This window comes from Rosa chinensis, chromosome 7 (assembly GCF_002994745.2).
Source record: "Rosa chinensis cultivar Old Blush chromosome 7, RchiOBHm-V2, whole genome shotgun sequence".
NCBI classification, from domain to species: Eukaryota; Viridiplantae; Streptophyta; class Magnoliopsida; order Rosales; family Rosaceae; genus Rosa; species Rosa chinensis.
Window position 1 is genome coordinate 1420060 of NC_037094.1, and position 12908 is coordinate 1432967.

The 12908-nt window shown below is 37.3% G+C and overlaps 1 protein-coding gene and 1 pseudogene across 1 annotated transcript; both read left to right on the forward strand.

Moving 5' to 3' along the window:
• Positions 1-484: 484 nt before the first annotated feature.
• On the forward strand, positions 485-3585 carry LOC112176251 (annotated as a pseudogene).
• A 4369-nt stretch (positions 3586-7954) lies between these two features.
• On the forward strand, positions 7955-9580 carry LOC112176253 (loganic acid O-methyltransferase). The gene is made up of 3 exons (XM_024314088.2): positions 7955-8059; positions 8253-8918; positions 9251-9580. Exons 1-3 carry the CDS (start codon positions 7964-7966, stop codon positions 9578-9580), a joined length of 1092 nt encoding a protein of 363 aa, XP_024169856.1. The 5' UTR covers positions 7955-7963.
• The last annotated feature ends 3328 nt before the right edge of the window (positions 9581-12908 follow it).

A 12908-nucleotide genomic window follows, 5' to 3' on the forward strand; every position in this document is an offset into this window, starting at 1 on the left:
TATATTTACTTATACGGCATGACACCTAGGATTTGAGGCCACAAATTTTAGGCCTCATTGAGGCTCCATATCATTGGCCTTTGGTTGATTTTCGATTTGCAATGGTCTGAAACTTAATTTAAGGGTTTGGATCGGTGAATCGGGATTGCAATACTTCTAGTTGAGAAAATAAGTATGTCTTAAATTCATTAGTTTAAGGGGCCCCCACATGTGTTATTGGTGATAAGTCAATGTTGATCATCATATCTATACAGCTAATAAATTGTATTGTACGTAGAAGCTTATAGCTATTCTCTAAGATCTTTTTGTTACTTTTTAAAGCAGCATAATCACCTCCTTCATATTTGAAAATAGCCTTTATTTCTCATAGTCAGCTATGTCTATGTCTATATCATTGATGGAAAGAGATGGCCTGAGCGTATTTCTGTGATCTTGATGATATCATTTCCAGTCCAAAAGAGAGCAGCTGAGAAATTAGGGAGATATGGCAGAAGAAATGAGCCATACAACATCTGAAGGATACCCAATGAAAGGTGGGGATGGCGAATACAGCTACTTCATCCACTCTTCTCGTCAGGTAACCTACATAGTTTTCTTACGTACGTTCTTAACTTCTTATCATCCTTTCGGTCCTTTCTCCATGAGTATGTGTACATAAATATAAGGGTTATTATCACAAATGGTACCTGAACTTATCCTCTATTTTATTGATGGTACCTGAATTTTAATTTTGATCACAACCAGTACCTGAACTTTTCGATTTCATTTTAAATAGTACCTAAGGCCACATTCGATCACTATTCCGGCCAAAAAAGCCAAATCTAAAAAAACAAAAAAACAAGTTCAAGACAAGTCTATTACCAAAAAATCATTACTATATATGATCGCAACCCTCGAAATTATCAAAAATCATCACTATGATCGCCTCCCATGCCGTTTTTAGTTGGAATAGTGATTGGAGGTGGGTCTAGGTACCATTTAAAATGAAATCGAAAAGTTCAGGTACTGGTTGTGATCAAAATTGAAGTTCAGGTACCATCGATAAAATTGAGGTATAGTTCAGGTATCATTTGTGATAATAACCCTAAATATAATGTAAACAGAAATTAGCTGGGCTTAACTGGATAAGTTAGTTCTTTTCTTCTCTTGGTGGCCGGAGAGTTTATATATCAATCTCAAAAATCATCATCGATCATTAATATTAGTAGCGGATCAGAGATTGCAGATTATTTATTCGGTCTTTTCTGATGCGTTAGGCTTGTTATATATCGAGCAACACAACCCTAGCAGCTTAAACGTACATATCTATACTATTATTAAGAGAAGAGAGCTTGCTCTCCAAAACTGAATTTTTTTTTATCAATTTAACCTTTATTTATTAAAAAACTATGAATTATAATGAATCAATAGGGATAATATGGTAAATTGTATAATAGAAAACAAAAGAATAAAAAAAAATAGAAAATGTGGTAGTTGTACTAGAAATTTCTCCACTATCTTTAACTTCTCTCCACACACTTTTCTAAAAAAAATACTTCTCTCCACACACAGTGAGTGGACCATGCTAGTTATGATTTAAGAGAAGTATATATTAAGGATAAATGTATAGCATATTCTAGTTTGGATCAACAATTGGGCTAGCTCTTGAAAATATCTCAGGAGGAAAATTAGCTATATTAGTTTAAACAGGCGGTTAACAAGCTAGCTAGAGACATAACTGCTTGTGTTTAATAATGTACCTGATTACATAATTATCGCATGTAGAGATGTGCAGCTGATACTTCAAAGGGAACCCTAGTTGCAAAAATAGTCGAAAACCTTGCCTTCGAAAATCTGTCTTCAACCACGGTCCGAATTGCTGATCTAGGTTGTTCTGTTGGACCTAACACATTCATTGCAGTCGAGACCATCATTGAAGCGGTACCACAAAAATAACAAACAAACAAAGGCCACTCTGGCGATTTCCCTGAATATCAAGTATACTTCAGTGATGTCGTTTCTAATGACTTCAATCAGCGTTGCAATATGCTCTCAATTTCAATGGCCCCGTGGAAGACAAGAGTATTCCCTAACCAGGTGTTTGCTTGATGTACCTCAACACTTTATGCGCTGCTTCAAGGTGTGGCTGCCTTGGTTTGTCCATGAATTGGCTCAGTATGTGCACAGCGTAGACAAGGTCCGGCCTTGTGATGGTCAGATATATAAGTGTCCCACTAATCTTCGGTATTGAGACGCATCTTCCAGCAAACTTCCATCTCCTTGCGTTAGTGTCACGTTTTGCTCAACTGGAAACCGTGAAGGTTTGGGGCCAAGGAACCCTGTGTTCCATGAACGAATGAAGCACATAGAAATAGATTGTCATGTTGTACGAGAAAAGGTGCAGAGAGGGCTAATTAGAACTGAGCGCATTCGGACCAAAGAACAACCAGCAAACCTGTTTACAAAGCCGCTAGGTTCGTTACTAAACAAGTTGGGTGTAACTAACATACACTCCAACTTGAGGGGGAGTATTGAAGGAAAGAATCTCACATAGATAGGAGTTTGATGTAATTGATATTCTATAATATCCTAGATTAGTTGTGTGAGTTGTATTACCATACTTAGTCCTAGAATCGTGGATCCAGTTTGAAAACAGAATGCATAGAAGCTGTATCAAACCACAATTGAAATCAAGAAAACATTTTCTCCTCAAATCGTTCCTCTTTAAATCATCTCTTTACCAATCTCCCTCAACATAAGCAATACTTCGCTGCAGCAGTTCCGGGGAGTTTTCATGGAAGATTGTTTCCCAAGGCCTCTCTTGATATTGTTTACTCCGCATATGCTATCCAGTGGCTTTCTAAGACACCACAAGAGCTACTTGACTCGAACTCTCCTGCATTTAACAAAGGGAGGATTTTATATGGCAAATCACCTGATGAAGTTGCTCAAGCATATGGGGTTCAGTATGCCAAGGACATTCAGTGTTTTCTTCGTGCTTGAGCACAAGAGCTTGTTCCTCAAGGATTAATGGTTCTCTTGGTTCCAGGACGTACGTCCAGACAGAATGAGTCCACAACAGCATTCTTCTACCCCTCTTTTTGAACCTGTGGAGTCTAGCCTTTCAGATATCGTTAATGAGGTACATACATAAAGCATTATTGAGTACAATTGTGACATATATTAAGTTGTTAGATTAATATGTGTGAACCGACTGAACTGTATTAATTAACTTTAAGAATTAAGATTGTCATTATCATGTTTTGGCCTACTATTTCATTGTGTTAACATTTTGTAGGGTTTACTGAGCGAAGATAAATTTGACTCATTTAAGTGTTTAACTTGATAATGTACTACCCATCCATGGAAGAGCTGACTGCACTGATACACAAAAATGGGTGCTTTGACATACTGACGTTGGAGATACAACCTCAGAGGCCTAGCCCTTTCCGTAGTGCACAAGAAATGAGAGCTGGCCCAGACAGCATTCTAATAAAACATTTTGGGCATCAAATTGTAGACCAACTTTTTGATCGATACTCCGACAAAATTGCAGGACGTTCTCCCCTTGCTACACGTGATGGCATGCATGTTGGACTATGTTAACGGGTCAATGCTATGTTGACTTGATCAAGGTCTGCTGAAGAATCCATTGTGCTGATGTGGCATAGTTGGTTAAATGCATTTGCCAAGCTGGAGTTACTTTTTGTAAAAGTTAGTTACTGGAGTTTGTTGGGGTTTTATCCATCAACTACTATAAATAGGTGTGGCTGTAATAATTGGTTCTTAGCTTTGATAATTGAGGAACTCAGTTAGATATTTTCTCCATTTTCTCTTCTCTGCGTTCATATTCATCTGCAACCTCAAGATCAACCATCCATGGCTGCAATATTATCATGGTATCAGAGCTATGGCTCTTGATCCTGTGGACTATTTCATACTGTAGAAGTGTTCGTTTAATTCTAGCTTCCGCATTTTAGCTTCGTTCTTCATCAGGTGAAAAAAAAAAAACCTAGATCTGCAATTTCTGCTTTGTCTTCGTGAATCAAGCTCTTTGATTTCATCCTAAGCTTCATTTTAGTCATGTCTTCTACTGATGAGCTCTATTCTCACTTCAGATTGCCTATTTTCACTTTGATACTCTGGATTTGAGTACTGTAGTTGTTCCTCACTGTTTGTACATCATCTAGATCTGTAATCTGTGAAGTATGATGATATATTAGCTCATAAGCTGTGGAATTTGTGATAACATAAGAGATTGATAACAAGGGGCTCAACTGTACATATTTGATTTTGGATATGGACTTTGGAGGCTCGATTGTCTGATTTTTCGTGTTGAAGGGACTGTTATTCTTGTGGCTTGCAAATTCACCTAGTTTACTGGTATTTGGAGTATCTACAATGCTATACATGTGTGCTGTTGCTGGAATCAACCTACATATGATGGATGCTGCTATGATTGAAAAAAAAAAAAACTTGCATTGATCTATGAAGCATTGAAGCTTTTGGAATAGTAAATAGAGTTATGATGATTGGTATTGTTACTGAGAGTTGAGTGCTCATGTTGAATGAAAAAGTCTTGAATTAAACAAAACAAAGTCATGCTGCAAGCCATATGAAGGCTTTGAAAACAAAATTTTCATAAAATTTTGGTGGTAGTCAAAAACAAACAAAAGTTGGTGATTTGTGAATTTGGAGTTTCATCGATTCATTTTGGAGTTGGATTATTGAACATAGTTGCTTTGGTGTCCTGCAAACTCGGGATAGAGAAAATATGGCCACTAGTCAAACTCCATTTCAGATTTATATGTTGCTTAGTATGATGACAAGAAGATTGAATGACAATAACTTCATTACTTGGAGCTACCAACTGCAAACTCTTTTAGAAGGACATGATCTCTTTGGTTATATTGATGGCAATACTCTTTGTCCTACAAAGTATGTGATCACTGATGATGAGGGAGTAACAGGTGAGATAACTGCAACTTACAAAGAGTGGATGAAGACTGACAAGGCCATATTAAGCCTTCTAATTGCCACACTCTCTTCTGATACAAGGGATTATGTGGTGGGCAGCAAGACATCAAGAGAAGCATGGATGAGGTTGAATGATAGATATGCAACAGTTTCGAGATCATATGTCATGCAATTAAAAACTGATCTATATACAATTACAAAGGGAATGGATTTTGTTGAGAAATATTTGATGAAAATCACACGTGCAAGGAACCAATTAGATGCTTTGGGAGTAAGGATGGAAGACCAGGATATTGTTGTGGTTTTACTCAATGGTTTGCCTGCAGAATTTAATATCATAAAAGCAATTATTCGGGCAAGGAAAACCCAATTACAATGCAAGAATTGAGGATTCAATTACTAGTTGCTGAAAGAGATATTGCAAATAGGGCTATTCTGAATATAATGCCAGCCTTCTCTGCTAGGAGAACTAAGAAGAATGTGTCTTAGAGGTTTCTGAATGGCAATGGGAATAACATTGGCAGCATGTTTGAAAATGGTGGAGGCTACAGGAATAATTTTGGGTTGTCTCCAGAGTGTCAAATCTGTAGGAAGAAAGGCCACACTGCTGCATATTGCTTCTACAGGAATGACATCCCTCCTGATCATCGCTCTAACTCTGTGATCATTTGTCAAATATGTGGTCTAAAGGGACATGCAGCCTTAGACTGCCATCACAGGTCAAACTTTGCATTGCAAGGAGTTGAACCACCTTCTACTCTTGCTGCAATGATTGTGCATAATACCAATGAAGCTAGTACTTCTGGTGATTCTATTACTGTACAGGGTTTCTCATATGCAGGTACTAGTTCTCCTCGTCCTTCTTTTAGTCCGGATCAGTCACAAGTTCTTCCTATCTGTTCTGCTTTGGGTAACTCTCTTAACACCCACATTGGAGTCTCTCTTGCCGTGGTTGATGGGGGAGATCAGAATGTGATAAATAATGATCAAGTTGATGCACAGTTGCAGTTACCTCATGAACAATTTGATCAAAGAAGAAGTCAGATTTATGAGAAATCCATGCTTACCAAAGCCAAAGGTTTGAGTATCAAGAAGAAGACATTTCGGGATTTTTATGCTTATTCATGCATTGCTCAACAAAAATTGTTTGATGAGTTTGCATACTTCTGTGGCTTTACTTCTGCATTGGATATCCATGTTGCTACAGAACCAAAGACGTTCAAAACTGTTGTTCGAAAATCAAAGTGGGATTCTGTTATGAATGGAGAAACTAATGCCCTCAGGAAGCAAGAGATCAGTTACAGACATAATGGAGTGTTCATCTATCAAGAAAGATAGGCAAAGGATTTAATTAATGGTCAAGAAACCATGGATCAAGCATATAATCAGCATTCCATGCTTACCAAAGCCAAACATGCAACTGTCAAGAAGCTGACATTTCAACCATTTCAAGATTTTTGTGCATTAATTGATAAAACTGGTATGGATACATCAACAGCTAGCACGCAAAGCATTTTCACGTTGTTAGTTAAAGAGGGTAAAGGTATGATTAATTGTTACTTCATTATGTTTCTACTTCTGAGCATACTCCAACTTCTAAGCATACTGAAGATATTCTTACTAAAAGGTTACACAAGCTCAATAGTCAGTACACAGAGATCCAATCTCAGTTTGGTTAACCCCAACTGAGATTGAGGGGAGGTGTTAATGGGTCAATGCTATGTTGACTTGATCAAGGTCTGCTGAAGAATCCATTGTGCTGATGTGGCATAGTTGGTTAAATGCATTTGCCAAGCTGGAGTTACTTTCTGTAAAAGTTAGTTACTGGAGTTTGTTGGGGTTTATCCATCAACTACTATAAATAGGTGTGGCTGTAATAATTGGTTCTTAGCTTTGATAATTGAGGAATTCAGTTAGATATTTTCTCCATTTTCTCTTCTCTGCGTTCATATTCATCTGCAACCTCAAGATCAACCATCCATGGCTGCAATGTTATCAGACTATTCGTCCTTCTCAAGCGCAAAATCATCATCGATTATAATTAGAATGTGCTCCTATGGAGATTCTTTCCTATGCCATAAAATCTACGCATTATTTTCTCAATCCTTTTTCTTTTAATACACACACACATGCACTTATAATATGTAGGATTATTTAAGTAATGACTCTTTTGGTTGCGCCCTTAAGGGGTGGCCGGGTTGTTCTCTGTAACTTTTTCCCTACTTTCATCAATAAAACTTTCGTTTCTACTCTAATATATACATTTTTATTTTAAGAGAAAACATTAAACATTGAATGACAAGTAAGGGAAAGATAATGCTTGACAAACTTGAATGCTGTATAGTCCAAGACTTACGGTGTACTAAAAAATTGAAGGGACTTGTTAAAATAACAAAAATAGATCACAAATTTACTGTCTCTAAGTCTCTTTTCGCCTATTAGCTAGGTTTGGTTCATGTTACCTCTGGGCATGTCACACAGATGCTGCCTGCCTAGCTAGACAGAAGTACTCGAAATTTGATCGAGGAGGTGACTAGATTATTTGTAGGTTGGGTAATTAACGTGGAGATCCAAACTTAAATTCATTTTCCTTCATATATATAACCAAAAAATTTCGATATAATTAATTGTTCTCCAATCGAGTTTTTCTTTATATTTAATGTTTTCTCTTCACTTTTTTTAATTTCATATATATGTACGTATATGGACAAGGAAATGGAATCTTTAACAACCATCTAGACGTTCGTGAATCACGTTGCACCGTCCTGAGTTTAATCTTTAATATATCAATTAAAAACTATAGTTGGCGGATTTCGACTCGAATCGGTGTTACATGATGACTAGCTAGACTAGGGTATACTTATTGGTATTGGCAGGTGGTATTTGACCCCTGCATGATTACCGGCTTAGTACGCACCGTCGAGTAGTGTTGTGTACAAGTAACTATAAATAAAAACAACGCATGCAAAATCTCAGGACATACACAAACAGACTCAAAGACACAGAGATGGCAGCAAAGGATATCAGTAAGCTATCAGGAGAAGCACATCCAATGACGGGTGGAGATGGCCCCAACAGCTATGCCAACAACTCCACGTACCAGGTTCTTCTTTAGTAATCTTTATGCGCTACATGCATATGCATGTGTGTTTGTATTGATCATCTGCTAGCTCATCTAAGACTAAGATCAGCACTATACATTTTGTCTATTTGTCAAATACGTACAATGTTCTTTTAATTTTGGAGCTCTAGAGAATGTTAATATACTTACGACAACATTATAAATTTGTTTGCAGAAAGAGGTTGCAGTTGCTGCCAAGGAACTTGTAGACAGGGCAATTGTAGAAAAGCTCGACGTGAAATTCTTGTTATCATCTTCCACCACCTTTCAGTTTGCAGATCTGGGTTGCTCTATAGGGCCTAATACATTTTTGTCTGTCGAAAACATACTCCAAGCTGTGAAATTCAAGTATCATAGCCAAGGGTGGCGATGTTCCGATCAAATCCTTGAATTTCAAGTTTTTTTCAGTGACCATACTTCAAATGACTTCAATATGCTTTTCAAATCCCTCCCTAAGAACAGACAGTACTATGCCGCGGGTGTGCCTGGTTCTTTTTATGGTCGCCTATTTCCTAAAGCGTCTATTCATATCTTTCATGCTTCTTATGCCATTCATTGGCTTTCCAGAGTACCAAAAGAGGTAGCGGACAGAAACAGTCCAGCTTGGAATAAAGGACGAATCCATTACCTAAATTCGACAGATGAAGTAAAAAGGGCTTTTGAAGCTCAATATGCTGAGGACGTGGAGTGCTTCCTGCAAGCCAGGGCAGAAGAGATTGTGCGTGGAGGACTCATGGTATTTATCATTCCAGGCATCCCTCATGGAATCCCTCATTCAGATGCTCTGGCAAATGTAACCTATCAGCTCTTAGAATCTTGCCTCATGGACATGGTGAGGAAGGTAAGCCATAATCAACTCCTTTAGTTAAATTTAATATTCTACTACCTTTTGTGTGTGTGTGTGTGTAGATATAGAGCTCATTTTGAAAAGTGACACAATAATTACCGTACAATTCACTACTAATAGCACCGAGGCAATTTATGTACAGAATTTCACATTTGTTGACCATATAAGTGGTTAATTAGAGACAATGTCGGTATTGGATCAATTAGAGTAATAGGCCATATATGCTAGCTAGTCCATTGATCGACAGATCTTACAATTATCTTTGGTTATCTTCGCATTATCCTTAATTAGATGCTATGCGCGTGTTTTTTCCTTTGTTAATGCAGGGGATAGTTAGTGAAGAGAAAGTGGACTCGTTTAACATACCTATGTATTACATGTCTCCCCAAGAACTGGAAGGGTCTATAGAACAAAATGGATGTTTTAGCATAGAGATGATGGAAATCTTAGCCTTGCCAAATGGAACCGTTTCTAATGCCCTAGTATCTGCATCTCATATTCGAGCTGCCATGGAGGGATTGCTCAAGCAGCAATTCGGAGACGAAGTCTTAGATGAGCTCTTTGATTTGTATCACAAGAAATTTGAAGAACAACACTCCTCCACCATTGAAGCGGGCAAGGCGATTAACTTTCTTGTTGTGCTTAAACGAAATTAGACCTGCAAACTGTTTTGATCAGGCTGTACTAGTCAAGTTTAATTATGTTACTATTAATGAAATGTAAATCTTCTGCAATATATACTCGTGCTATAATAAGCAAGAAATTCAAATATATGAGCATGCTTAAAGTTAAAAAATAGCCCCTGTTGAGTTACTAAAAGATTCTAATTTATAATAACTCATATAAGACATTTGAAAAATGAGGTTTCTCAAGACATTTGGAACACGTCTGTCATCAGAAATCTGCTAATCGAATATCTTGAAAAGTAATAATCTGAATAGCGCAATGACATGGATTGTGTTTTACAGATTTTGAGCTCGATCATCAAAAATGGCATAAAGTATCTAAAGTTAAGACATTTTATAATTTTTTATGATGTTTTTTTTTTTGTCAAGTAATTTTTTATGAGGTTAGAGGGATATTATAAACACTCATGAAAGAAAAAATTAATTAATTTGAAAAAGTAAAATTTTTGAAAAATGTAAAATTAATTAAGACATTTAAGACATGCCTCAGCCATCGGAAATCATCTGCATACTAGCTAAAGACACACACTAGATGTTGGAGATTTTTAACTTCTGACATTTTAAAGTATTCTAACTTCTGACATTTTAAAGGTTCATATGATGTTATAGGGTCAGTATAAGCACCCACAAATGAAAGAATTAATTGATTTAGAAAAGTTTTTTTTTTTTTTGAAAACTCGTGTGCTAAATTTGAAGCAAGAGTTAAAACATAATTTTCTGTTTTTTTTTTTTCACTGTCCAGGAATTGTTAGGGAAGAGAATATATAGATAGATTCATTTAGGGAAAATTTTGCAAACAGTACACGAACTAAAGAGCACTAATAATTTCTATACATAAAATTCTAAACCGAGCATTTCGGTACACAAAATATGAAGCCCGGCCCACATCTAGACACGACGTCACTAACGCCGTTTCATCCTCTACCACCTGGCATAAATTGAGGGGTAAATTGGTCTCTTTCTCTCTTTTACTCTTGCCACCCATCTCTCTGTCTCTCTTACTTTGGCCACCCATATCTCTCTCTCTCTCTCACACACACACACACACACCTGCTTGCACAATGCAGTACCACCACCCTTTCATCATCAGTTTCTGCCACATGGATGGACCTCTGCAACCACCTCCTCTCCCGCCACTATCACACCACTGTAGACCCCGTGAAATTCCGAACATCACTTTTTGATGGAATAATTTTTCGTGACCTTTGTTTGGTCAAAGACTTTTGGAAATAGTTTGGGCTTGGGCCTTGGGTCCAAGAATAGCATAAGGTTAGAGTCCAAAATTTACTTTGGACACCCAACAGACGGATATGCTAGTGAACCTATCCCAACAAGTTAGTTGACCTTTGATCCGAACATCTCTCTTGATCTAATAAGGTTCTTGTAGCTCATAATAACATCTTTGCATAATTTTGAAATATACTTGTGCATGCATTTACGATTTCTCGTTTTACTTTATTTCCTAACCATTAGTTGAATTCCTACCCGCCTTAGCCAACACTTGCTTGTCAACCATCCCTCCGACTTTATAAAAATACTATTTATTTACTCCCTATGTTTTTCAAACTCAAGCAAATTTTGACAAAAATCTACTTTGCCATTTTTCTACCCAAATACAAGCTTGGTGAGGCCCAATCCTTATTTGGTCTTGCCAACACCTTAATTTGAGTTTACTTGCATTTACTTATTTTACTTTTATTTTTCCCCATCACTTTGGTTTTTACAACTTCTTGTTTTTACCCAAATTTATCTGCCCAAGCTGAGCCTTCTCTTTCACACGCAAAGAGCTTTTCCTCTTTCCTTATTCACGTCAGAATTGGGCTGAGAGAAAGGAACCTCATTCAGCTCCTCCCTTCCACATTGCCAGGATGCATCTGGCAACTCCTCCAAGAACATCATCTCAGACCTTCTAAAGGGAAAACGTCATTCACTTTCCTCTTCTCGCCCTTTCTCTCTTTGCTGGGCACATCAGTCTGTTTACGAGCCCATAAACGCCTAGTTAGAGACCTCCGATCAAAAAACTTTATTCACCAAAGTTGTTCATCTATGTCTCCTCTATCTAGCCTCAAAATTTCAGCTCCATTGGAGTCTATTTGAGTCCTGTACACCCCTCGAAGCGGAAGCTGTTCTGAAATGAGCCTGTTCCGGATTTCTGCTTGAATTTCCTCTCTTGCTCTACCCAAATCCCTCACATCTTACTTGAGACTGATACAAACACTTGTTAAGATTCTGGAACCATCAATTTCCCCTTTCTTTCTTCAATTTTTAGGCTCCATACGTTCAAAACAACTATTCCACATATTGAGAAGTTTCTGTTGCACTTTGCATATTCGAGATTGAGCGAACTTCTTGGCCTACGGCTGGACTCGATCCAATCAGCTCCCTCAGCTCTCTTTCCTGTTGAAATCCTCAATAGAAACTCACCTTTTTGATTAGTCTTTGGTGAGTATCATCTTTTCCATAAAACTCTATATATTTTTGGTTGTTATTACGAATCCTTGAAGATTATGAACTTGTCACGCACTGCTGTTGTTGGTATCTTGCTGCCTTAATTTTGATTTGTCATCCATTCTAATGTCTAGGGATTCTGCTAGGTCATGGCTACACCTTGAGTATTAGAATCGTATTTGGTTCAAAGGTTATTTGTTGTTTGTAGCTGTCCAAATATCATGTTTCAATGCATTATGTCATCGAGCTACAACACCTGCCCATATAGTATTAGAAAGTAACCTGAGCTATAGATCATTAGGAGCATTAGACATGCCTCTTAAGTGTGTTGGATTTGTGCTAGAACATGGTTATTTTGAACATTGAAATCATGCTTGATCAAAGAGATTATTTGTGTTACTGTTGTCCAAACACCATGTCTTCAAAACATCATGTTAGTGAGCTACAAGACCTTCCCCTTATAGTATTGAAGGGTGACTGAGACTTTAAGTTTTTAGAAGCTTTAGATACTTTCTATAGGTGTCATAGATTCTACTTAACCAGCCATTTTGGGTACCAAACGAGCTTTACACAAAAGAACCAATTTCTGCAGTTTTCAGTTTCCAGTATAATCTGACCCAGCTGAATTCCTTTCAAAACTGGAGCTGAACCGTTGAGAATTTGGGATTAGTTCCTTCTGGAGAAAGATAGTAAACACATATATCAACATTCTAGAATTTGAATCACCCCAAAATAATTTTTCTAGAATTAGTTATGCAATTTTGAAATAGGTGGACAGAAGCTGTTATTTCTGGAGAAAACCTGCACATTGTTTTACTTTAGCTTCTGAAACCTTTACTCTTCACATGGC